Below are 12,140 nucleotides of genomic sequence, written 5' to 3'. Positions count from 1 at the left end.
TCAGGCCTGCTGGATTGTACTACTCACTGCAAGTAGCAGCAGGGACTATTCTTCTAATGCTTCTCCTCACCTTCCATCCTTAGTGGGCATATCTACTTTAAAGAGTAGCCCTTCCTACCCAATATGTTCACCTTCATTGCAATTTCATGCCCAATCCTTAATGGAAAATAAGAGATGCGCTCTCTGTAATACAGTGAGATGGGTTTTTTGATGCAGCCTTAATAGAATCTAAATCCATTATTTCAAAGTTACTCAGTACATATTACATCCCATATGTGTCCTTTCCATCTACTTAGAACTTTTGTCCATTATGCTAGCGTTCAGAACTTAAAATATTTTCATAAGCATTTTTCTAATCTAAAATATAACAGATTCATATATTAGAAAACTGGTTTAATCTTCTTTATAGGGTCTCTCCATTACTTTCACTTCATTAATTATTCCCACATTTTTTGTCAAAAGGAAAGGTCTGCAGACCTTGTTTCCATTTCAACTTCCTTTCAATTCTTCAACTAATTTTACTTTTACTCTCCATTACTTCACTAATAAGCTCTCAACACTTTTGCCCCTAACTTAATTAAAATTGTTAAAAGTTGATCACTTCTTAAAATAATCTTTGATATGAACGGGCTATCTAGTCTTAATCTTTCACCTCATACTATTATTCCCTTCAAGAACATGTATCACAAGTTTTAACTATTTGTTTACAACTGTGTTTATGAATTTTACTCCAGGAGAACAAGGATTGTGTCTGTTTAATTCACTACTGAAAACCAGTTTAGAGGTGTTACAGAGAAGATTCTCAATATATGCTGTTGAATAAATAAATAAATGACCAAGATTATTGCTCTCCAATGTTCCTTAGTTATCTTGTAGTACATACTTAAGCATTATTCAAAAGACTTAAGAGAAATTTTTAAAAATCACTTTACTTCCCATTTGTTCAAAATAGTAACAAAATTTTACCCAATTAGCAGTTTTACAGGACATCAGTAGAAATGGAAAATTTGGCAGTCTATGAAAATGAGCATTTACCTGAGGAAGTTACTCCCATTTGAGGGATGAGTTGCTCCTCCCTACAATTTTCACGACCAGGAACTAATCTCTGATATCTTGATGGATGAGGGTTACCATCAACATCAACCAAAAAAGGAGGAGGCATGAGGTGAGGTGCTTGCTGAGTCTGTTCATCTAACACAAAGTTGTTGGCATCACGAATAAGGGGCCGATAATCACTATGAAAGAACATCTGATCTGCTATCTGTAAAAAGAAAAGACCCATAAAAGACAAGGAAAATAAAAATTTATCATTGATAAATTTCTAATGGAAGGCAGTGTTTTAATGTAAATCATGGTATTAAGCAACAATATAAAAGAATATTCTTGAGTTAATGGTAAAGAAATCTTTACTATATTTTTACATTAAATTTTATGATCAGAAAAGCAGCTGCTCTCAATTTTCTCTGGAACAGGGAAAAGACTATACATAAAACACTAACATAATTAAAGTTGTGTAATTTCAAATTAAATGGTAAAATAAAATCTAGGTATAAATCATTCAGGGGTACTATTACTTTCATAGAGCTACCATGCATTATCTTATTTTTTAAATTATTAAACAGTAATTGTTTTAGCATTTTGCAAGGGGAAATCACTCAATGAATATATTCCTTGAATTAAACTCTAATGCAATCACTTATACAATTTAAGAAAACTCTTAAGTATACTGTACATGTGACTTATATTAACCTAAAAATCAACATGACAAGATTTTCCAAGAGTTAATAAGCATTTTCACTAAAGAATTTTTTTTTTTAAATTAACACAAAATTATTAACATGAACTCATGCCTGACACATCTGTAACTTCACAATTTTATTGATTTGGTATTTCTTAAACTATGACCTATTCAATTTTTAAGTCTTTTAATCAATGAACTTAAATAGGCTCTTTAGTATTTAAAAATATTAGCTACATCAGTGGGTCATACATTTTTGGGAATCATATAAAAGCTACAGATTTTTACCCCAGGTAAATAAATGTATTTTATCCATATAGATAAAACATTTTACATAATTTCAGAGTCTCTCTATGGACAACCTCTCTCATGCCCAGCTTTAGAATTACAAGCTAGATTGCTCTAGCAACCTAAGTAAAAAGTTATTCTTTCTGAAATATACATGACTGAATAAAATATTATCTAATGTCTATTACAGAGAAGAGGAATTTAACAACTGCTATGTTCACTGAAACTTAAGTCTCTAGAATACTTACAATATGATTGTTAAAGCATAAATGATGCTTACCCACCCCTGAAGAAGAAATACAACCCCTAAGCATCCACAGATTAAAAACAAAAACAAAGAAAAGAAGAAGAAGAAGAAGAAGAAGAAGAAGAAGAAGAAGAAGAAGAAGAATCATCATCATTATCATCATCATCATCATCATCATCATACTCTACCTTGTCATATTTGCTACTGGAGCCAAAACCAAAAATTAGAAGATGTCCATGAGAGTCTGTGCATGCAAAATGCTGACCATCAGGAGAGCATTTGCAGTCAAATACTGCACCATGTCCTTGGCCTTCAATCTGAAATATATTTAACCAACAATCAGAAAGGTACCATTAAAATAAAAAGACTGGTCATTACTGTTACTAAAATTTTATGGTAAAAGATATGTAAAAGTATACATCCCAATGAAGTGAAGATTAAGTATAACACAGTACAGTAACAAAATTTGTGAATATTCATGAAAAGTGCCAGATTAATAGCCTTGAAAAACAAAGTGTTTTCTTTATGCACACACAGACCACACACAATTCAGGAAATAAAACATCAATCTCCCCCACCCATAGAATTCTGCTTCATGTCTTTAAGCCACATTTAAAATGTAATTGCACCTTGCATTCCAACTTATCTGCATTTAATCAAGCCCTTTCAGCAAAGGCTGACAATGTGTAGTAACTGTAGCGATTTTTTCTTAACTCTTGGAAGTAGTAGCCAGAGATTATTGTTCACAAGACACTAAATTTTTTCCTTTTGGTAATAAATTCCCTTGATGGTCTGACTCATCTTTTAAATGGTGAATTTCAAAGGTTAAAGAAAAGGTTTTTTTTACCTGATAATTGTTTTCTGTTTTCCAGTTCCATTAATCCAGAACGAATGGGTTTCTCCCTGCAACCTGTCAATCAAACAGAGGTGGCCAATCACCACTCTGAATTTTTTTTGCTCTCAGTGCTTCTTCAGACTATGTTCCAGTTGAAAACTTCTTTAGCAGTGTTCTGAAAGAGGTAAAAGTTCTACCCTATCTAAAGCACATCTAGGGACTGAATTTCAGAAAACAACTAAAATAGGGAGTCGACTCCCTAACAAATAACAACTAAGGATGATTTTCAACAAATGCGATTGGATTTCTGGATTAGCAGAATCGGAACACACACACATTATCAGGTAAGAAATACCTCCTCTCTGTTCCGGTATCCACTGATCTAGAACAACTGAAATGTACTAGTACTATCCCAATATTCCAGGAAATGCTCAGAGAAGAGAGAAATGGTAATTTTCTTTTTTTAGTGTTAAAAATATGGCATAGGGATGGATGTGTAGTTCACCAAAAATGGAAGTGAAGTTAAAATTCAGAAGAAAAGTTAATTTCTCAAGGAAAGTTTGCATTGTGGTCAAAAGAGAAACTATCACTCTAAAAGAAAGGGCTCTGCCTAAGAAGTTAACATAATATCACAAATGGGACTGACTCAAAAAGAAAACTAGTTTTTCTTCAGCTTTTTGAAAAGAAGGAAAGAGACCACTGGTGTTTATTAATGTTTTGGATAGTGGTAATAATGTGAAAGAAATAAGAATTTTCTTAAAATTAATCATATGAAAATTGGTAAACTTACCTAATGACTAATACACTTAAAGATTTACCATACAAGGAAGAAAATGGTTATGAAGAAGGTTGGAGGATAAGACAGTAGAGAAAGGGAACTGATTCCAAGTCTTGCTTAAAACTATTCAAAAAGAGAAAGAATAGAATGATTTCTCCTAAGTAGCATACAAGCATTAGGAGATACACACATCTTAGTATATGCCAAAAATGAAAGACTACAAAAAAAGAAGTGTCAGGGTTCAGGTCTTTCTTTTTCAATGTTTTCTGACCAAATAAAAAGTTACACAAACTATTATAAGCAAGTAACCACTTGAAAAAGTTTACCTCTAGACAGAATTTCATATAAAAAATTCAAGACAATTCAAATTGCCTTGGCAATTGTTACATGTTTTATCTCAGTCATTCCAAATTTCACAAAAAATGAAAGTGAAAACAAAAAAGCAACTACTTTATAAATCTACTCTATTATAATAAATGCTCCCCAAAATGTAATACTATTATTTTAAGTCTAAGTTTACAATTCTAAGTACACAGTAGAACAGAGGAAGAGATCTGAAACAAGTCTGATCAGCAATGACAAAGGATATTTAATAGATGTTCATAAGCATGGTATCCTTTACATGTTTAGGCAACCCCACTCTACACATTTTCTTTCCTTTTCTTTTTTTTTTTTTTTTTTTGTGGAGTGGGCTGTATGACGATTAATCAACCCTATTTCCATTTAATCTACCAATGTTGCCACATTTATAGTTAGTAGATCTCTAAAAGAATAATGGGGAGATGTGGAACTTATAAAATTCTAAAGAAGCAAAGAAAAAAATCAGTCCTACTGAGGGTCACTGTCTTTCCTATATAACACATGATGTTTGAATATGTCAGGACAGTACCAATTTTCTTGGTTTAAGGCATCTGTTATGACTTTCATACGGACAAAATAAAAGTATATTTCCAGAACATCAGAAAAAAGTAAAAGCACATTATCTGGCTTAACCATTATTCATTAAAGAAGGCAATGAAAGAATCTACTCATGAATCAGAAAAGGTGTCCATAACCTTATTAAAATGCCAAATTTATCCTTTAGTAACTGCTCCTCAGAATATAATCATCACACAACTATAAAATGCAGACTAGGCTCTCCAGCTGATACAAAGTAGAAAAATTATTTTACTTTTCCTATATAACTACACTGTAACTGTTTTTATGTTACGATTAAGTAAGCCAACCAAAAAAGAAAGTTACGTATTTCTCTCTGAAAAATGATTTCACCTTCTTAAATCAGGCTGAAAGTATTTCTAAGAATTCCCAAAGGGAAAAAAAAAAAAAAATAATGAAGGTACTATTTGAATATTCATGCGCAACTAGAAAACAATGAAGCTTCTATTCAAAAACCAAAAGGATGAAAATATCTTCTCTATCCATATTAAAGTTATATGGGCCTATCATAAAACTAAATGTACTGACCAAGAATAAGTCAACATAAAATTTAATACAGCATGTAACTTATGCTAGTATTTGATGTATGTTGTAGAAAATTAAAAATGGAAAGGAATAATAAGAGCAGAATTTTCAAAGTAAATTTTGGATGAACTACTCCTAATAAAATCAAGCATGCTTAAGAAACATTTGGAACATATGTAAATACAGACCACATAATAAAACTCATACACATTAAATCACAATAAGGAGAGCTGAGAAAATCCAAGAGATGGTATTTACCAGTAAGTGCAAAAATTTCAAAAGAACAGGAGTTAAAATAAAAAATGTATTATGCAATTATGATACAGAAGTCATTCTGTTTTATTTTTAAAGCAAGAGATAAAAGGATTAGATGAGTTAAAATAATAATTCCTTTGTTAGAGAAATTCTCATTACTGACCAAAGAATTCTCGAAATATTTCCAAGAAATGAGGAGTACTATTTAGAAGTTTACACTGAATTTAAAATAATACAAAAACTTATGAGCAAAAAGCCATGATGATGACAGAACTGTCATATTTAATGAAGAATACTAGTATCTTTTTTAAGGCAGAATACTATCCACAACTACCAATGTAATTTTTGTGAAATAGAATGATGAATAATTAAAGGAGACAGAGAAATGAGGCCTAAGACCTAAGAGACTTCTCTGGTTATTGGCAAATCACTTAATCTCTCTGCGATAGAGATAATTTAAATGATCGCCAGAGTCCTACCCAGTTCTAAAATTCTAACATCTGATATTCAGGAAGACTTTTTGGAAAAATTAGACAAATCTGGAAATGAGGTATATAGTAAAAGCACTACAATGCAGACTAAAATTACAGAGTCTAAATTACATCAATCATGAAGAATATACACACAGGTGAATATGAGAAGTATGCAGTCGTGGAGAAACTCAACATAATTCAAGAATGTTAAAAATATGGGTTATCTTGGGGCGTCTGGGTGGCTCAGTCGGTTGAGTGTCCAACTTTGGCTCAGGTCATGATCTCACAGCTCCTGATTTCGAGCCCTGCGTCGGGCTCTGTGCTGACAGCTCACAGTCGAGCCTGCTTCGGATTCTGTGTCTCCCTCTCCCTCTGCCCCTAACCCACTCACTGTCTCTGTGACTGCCTCTGTCTCTCTCAAAAATAAACATTATTTATTTTTGACTGTGCAGTCTCTGTCTCTCTCAAAAATAAACATTAAAAAAATTTTTTTTTAAATATGGGCTATCTTAAGCAGAATCGTCCTGTTAAGGAATTATTCCAGGTTTATGACCGGGGTCAGGTTTTTTGTTTTGTTTTTTGCCTCATTCATTTTTAAAACTATTCCACTGTCTAGAAGGGAGCATCTTACCTAGAAATACTCCATAATTTAAAATTATGAATCTTTAAACATCCTAACGATGCTGTGATACAGACTCATCCCAGGAATAAAATAGCTGAGAAACAGAACTTATGCTAAGAATTATCCTTAGAAAGTCCTTATGTATAAAGAACTTTTAAAGTTTATCTACCAGGGGAGAAATAAACTTAATTAAGAAAGTATACTAAATACTGAAGACAGACACTGTCATACATATGCCTAAAATATGCTTTGGCCACTTTAATCATTATGATAGTTACAGTGCAAACAAAAAACAGATCTTCAGGGAAATTACCCACACTGTAATAGGCTAGGTGTCATCACATTACTTTAAAGACCATTAGCAAATGAATGTTTCCTTTAATATTGAAAATTCTTTAATGTATAAACATTATTAAATATGAATTAAAGGTAACTGTTTACGGAGTGCTAAGATAATAAATTTATATAAAAAAGGAAACTGCTGTAACTATCTTGATAGAACCAGTAGATACATAAAAGTGATTTTGAAGAATGAGCTCTAATTTTCATCAAAGGAACATTTCTTATCAAAATAAATAACTAATCTTCAAATTTAACAGCATTCTGCTTACCCATATTCTGATTTCACTGAGGGCTGTAATATTATTCATCAGTCTTCCTTGTAATCTGTTCTCCTCCTTAGGCCTCTGACATAATATTAGCATGGTATCTTTCTAACACACTCTTTAAAGATTATGATCTCTTCTCCATTTTCTAAATAGGACTATATTTTAAAAGTTTAGCTGTAAGCCCTCTACACTGTTCTATCTCCATGAGGTAAACAGCGTTCTACATGGAAGATTTCAACATCTCTTTCCACTCCTAGCCCTTCTAAGTATTCTATATTCAATTGTTGGCTGGCCATTTCCACATAGATCTCCAACACTACATCATAATAAACATAAAGATGAGCTAAAAGAAATCAGTTTTTCTTCACATAACTCATATTTCCATTAATATCATTTTTTCAATACAACCTGCGGTACACTCCCAACATATTTATTAAATTTTCCAGCACTCTCCAGCCCTAATCCTTCTATTAGTCACAAAACTCCAAGTCTTATACACATTTTTCTTTCACTAATTTTCTACTACCTTAACCCTTATAAATTTTCATTATGATTTCAATGACAAAAGTAGTTATCCCCCAACCTATTCAACTTCACACCTGAAATACTACTACTGGCAATCAAACCTCTTCCCTTGTTTCTGAAGTATAATTTATGAAAATCCCACCATGTTAACTATTCTTTTTATGCTTACAAGGTAATACGAGGCCATCAACAATCCACCCCAACTTACACTTTTCAGCTTGTCATCCACTTTTCAAAATCTATTCCAGACAACCATTCCAAATTACATCTTAACATATCTTACTTGGTTATTTATAATATTCCTTTTATTTACAAAATTAAGTATCTTTCTTAATGACTCAATTTTTATTTTTCAAGCCATAATTCCAATTCTTTTCCTCAAAAAAACTGTTTCTGAACATCCATCCTGAAGTGATCCTTACACATCTTTAGATACAACAATTCTCTTTTCTCACATGCCATGCTACCACTGCCGGCTAAAAACAAGGACAATGTCTTATTCTTCTTTGTGGTTCTCATATTTTGTGCTAATGCACAAAATACTCAAATGTTTGCTAATCAAAGTGTCTTCCATGTGTATGTTTACATATTTCCCTGTATAACTATCAAATCTCCAAAACCCTTGTGACAGTAATTCATAGACCATGTCAAAGAATTACATAAAAGTAATTCACTAAATATAATATAGTATGACAAGCTAGAGAGACAAACTCACATTCATGGCAACAAATTTTAAGATATGTTTTTGATACCAAAGATGAGAAAGAGACAGAATCTAGAGAACCGGAGAAACCTGAAAAAAAAGTGACAATAAAGTTTATACTCAGAAGATTGAAGGTAATTCCTTACCCAGGGAGGCTGAAACAAGGACTGGAAGCATCAAAGAATCCTTTTAACATAGAGTGCAGATATATGGCATCTTGTTAGATGATGATAGATAGGTAATGAAAGAGATGGAAGGATGAAAGCAAAAAAGGAAGGAGAAGAGAGAAGGAGAAAAAGAGAGAAAGATTTATCTTGAAATCTTGATTCACAAGAGAACACAATACGAGATTACCTATTTTGAGCTTCTCTTTCTCCCTTTCCTAGATATATGCAGCTACAACTGTCTAAAACTAAATTAGAGGTCACACTGAGAACATATTGTCAGAAGTATGCATGTGCAAAAATTCTGAGTGGTGGATTGGCAGCCTCTGCTTGTTTGGAACGTTGCAAGGAGAAATATATTGTTCTGGATTAGTGGACACTGGAACATTTTTTTTTAAATCTCAAGTAAAAGAAAGGTTAATTATAAAAATAAGGAAAATTTTAATTAAATAAATAAAAATTGTTATTTGGAATTTACTCATGAAACAACAAAAGTAAAGCAAAACTCAAATTCAGTAAATTGCTGTCTAGAAAGAGACATTGTACTCTTCAATTAAAATCAAAACCAGACAAGAGGCAACAAACTACAGCTTTGAGTAACATGAGAGAAACAGAATGATATGAAAAGAGAACGTCATAGACACAGCTAGGAATAATACGGAGAAAAGGAAGGGAACAGAAAAGATAAAAGCACCAGAAACATGAGGAAAGCTACTAATGTGGGGTCTACAATCCCACTTCAAATAGATTTACTTTCTAAGAATCAAATCAAACTAAGAAACTTGAAAGTCCCCTTTCAAATTAATTTATTGTTCATTTAAACTTGTAGTTAAAACGTAGTTACACTGTGTTGATTTAAGGGGAAAAGGGCTAAAAAAACTTTATTATTTAGGACCATTTATGGTTATATTAAACTCTCAAACTTGCTTACCTCTTTCAGGAAATGGGAATAGTACAAAATCCTTTAAATTCAGTTCAAGGAGTTTGCACACATTTTCAAGTTATTTCTGGGAACAATTTATCTGCCTTTTAACATTTAAGTTTCAGAGCCTTTAAACTAGAGTTTAGAACAACTCTCATTAAAACACATCTATACTAGGCTTGCTAAACAACGCCTGAATAGTTTGGAATATTCTTAATATATACTGTCTTCAACAAAATACCCAAATACACTTTTATCCTGAATATATATAAGTATATTATATAGGTATATAAGGTCTGTTCAACTAGAACATGAATAACTGACACAGTTTTTAGAGGAATGTAGACAAGTAAAGCTTAAGGGCTAAAATTTATATATATTTTTAAAGAAAATAAAGTTGTCTTATAATCATCTCTACAATATTCTTTACTTTCATTCTCTGGTTCGTTAAAAAAAAAAAAAAAAAAAGGAGGGGTGCCTGGGTAGCTAAGTCAGTTGAGCATCTGGCTCTTGATTTTGGCTCAGGTCATGATTCCAGGGTCGTGGGACTGAGGTCTGTGTAAGTGTGGAGCCTGCTTAGGATTCTCTCTCTCTCTCTCTCTCTCTCTCTCTCTCTCTCAGCCCCTGTACCCCACTTGTGTGCTCTCTCAAATACAATAATAATAATAATAATAATAATAATAATAAACAAAGAAAGGTTCCAGGTTTCTTCCTCATATACTTTTCCAACAAATGCTATTCAGTGTTTAAGATTATTTTATTTTTAAAGATGAGACAACGGGGGGGGGGGGCGTGTTACAAGGAACATGAACGGTCTATTCTACTTCATGCTCTGTTATCTCTTTTTCACTTGTCATATACTTCTTGTATGTAACAAAAGCAAACCTAACACCCACCCACCCCTAACTGTTTTGTCATTCAGATCTTCCATTAAGAGGAAAGCTAGTAGTAAAAATAAGCAAGGTAACTCCATCACTTTTTCTAGACAATACCACTAGCAAGTTAAGAATCTTTTTATTAAATTTTGAAATGAAATAAATTAGGGGGTTTTATGGGCAAATAAGTAACTAACTATCTCAATTCTTAATCTCAAACCTTGTTTACAAATTTAGGTGGTCCTAAAATACAGTGTCAGATTTTTAAAAGTATAAGTCAAGGCTTGATGGGGGGGGGGGGGGGGGGAAGTAATTAGAATATTTATCAGAATGACAAGTATCAGTGCAATATTAATACATCAATGCCTCATACTTTAAATTTATTAAATGTATATATAATTTTATTAAAATGTACTTACTCCATGCCAAACATAGGCATTTACAAAACTCAACTTTTCCCCCCCATGAAAGGCATTTTTGATGACATAGAATTTTTGACTATGTTTAAAATTTCAAAAAAAGTTTAATTTTTGTAATACGTAAAAAGGGACAGTAAAATGCTGATTAACACGTAATAATTATTTGTTACATGATTTCAAAACTTCTTACAAAGGTATTATGAATTTCAAGTGGAAAATCCAAGTATCATAAAAAAGAAAAACCAGTATTAAAGTATTCTCAAAATATAATTGATAAAAACCTGCATCTTAAAGAATTATATATACATTTTTTTTTCTTTTAAAGGCAGTTTACATGCCGTATTTTCTGCCTGTATATCTGTTTAATGGTGATTTTTTTCTTCATGTTGTAAAGCTTTGATTTTAAAACTCACATGAAATATTACGTAGCCCTAATGATACTTCTTCTAAACTTTTACCATTTCTAGTCTAAACAGAGAGTATTCCACTAGAATTATTCATCCTTAAAAGAGGTCTTCCAAGGCATGCTATAAATAGTTCCTCTACAGAGCACTCAAAAATTATTTACTAGGTTGAACTTATGATTACTGGTACAATTTAATATTAGAGTTTGTACTTCTTCAACTTTTATGGTATTTTAGTAACTGAAAAAATGACTGACTTGCTACACAGAGCTAAATAGTTATAACTACTATAACCAAAATGCTACCTTCATGATAGTGGACAGTGAACACAAGCTTCTACTCTCCCCTCAAATTGTTTTTATTTTAATAGTAATGCTGGATGCTTTATCTTCCATCTGTCCATAGATAAAACAAACAATGAAATGAACAAAAAAGCAAAGAGCAAAAAGCAAGGAGGGCACTTAGAGAACTTATAAATGAAGAGACAGAAAAAAATCATCAAACTAAACTTTAAGATCTCAAATGATCTACTCAGAGTTAATACCATTATAAAAACATCTCCTCCAGGTGACATATCACTAACTAGGTAGATTTGGAAGTTAGCTGTGCAATGGCCAACCATTAACTAGAGTTAGCATTAAGAACACAGTAACAATGGACCAAAAAATGCGGGTTTAAAACCCCAAGTTCCCCTGTAACAGGTGTGTGACCTAGATAAACCTGGGCAAAGCAATTCATCTCTGTACGGTTTCTCCATTCATAAAACCAGTAATAATAAAATCTACTGTTGATTGTATTACAAAGTTTTCATGAAAACCAAATG

General features: G+C 32.2%; 1 protein-coding gene and 1 long non-coding RNA gene across 4 annotated transcripts in view; one reads left to right on the top strand and one right to left on the bottom strand.

Moving 5' to 3' along the window:
- PHIP (pleckstrin homology domain interacting protein) overlaps positions 1-12,140 on the bottom strand; it is a 138,469-nt gene that overhangs the window by 66,501 nt on the left and 59,828 nt on the right. For all 3 annotated transcript variants that reach the window (XM_019442703.2, XM_019442704.2, XM_019442705.2), the window contains exons 16-17: positions 2,462-2,590; positions 1,036-1,261 (exon numbers count right to left, since the gene is read on the bottom strand). In XM_019442703.2, the coding sequence (XP_019298248.1) occupies positions 1,036-1,261; positions 2,462-2,590 (355 nt within the window). The remainder of the gene's footprint in view (positions 1-1,035; positions 1,262-2,461; positions 2,591-12,140) is intronic.
- Positions 1-12,140, top strand: part of LOC109263320 (uncharacterized) — a 35,255-nt gene that overhangs the window by 18,426 nt on the left and 4,689 nt on the right. The window contains exon 2 of the long non-coding RNA XR_002078153.2: positions 3,146-3,452. This is a non-coding gene — a long non-coding RNA (uncharacterized LOC109263320). The remainder of the gene's footprint in view (positions 1-3,145; positions 3,453-12,140) is intronic.

This window comes from Panthera pardus, unplaced genomic scaffold, assembly GCF_024362965.1.
Source record: "Panthera pardus isolate Hobbes unplaced genomic scaffold, ASM2436296v1 HiC_scaffold_17, whole genome shotgun sequence".
Classification (NCBI taxonomy): domain Eukaryota; kingdom Metazoa; phylum Chordata; class Mammalia; order Carnivora; family Felidae; genus Panthera; species Panthera pardus.
Note: the sequence above shows the minus strand (reverse complement) of the source record. Positions and strands in the feature narration are given on the sequence as shown.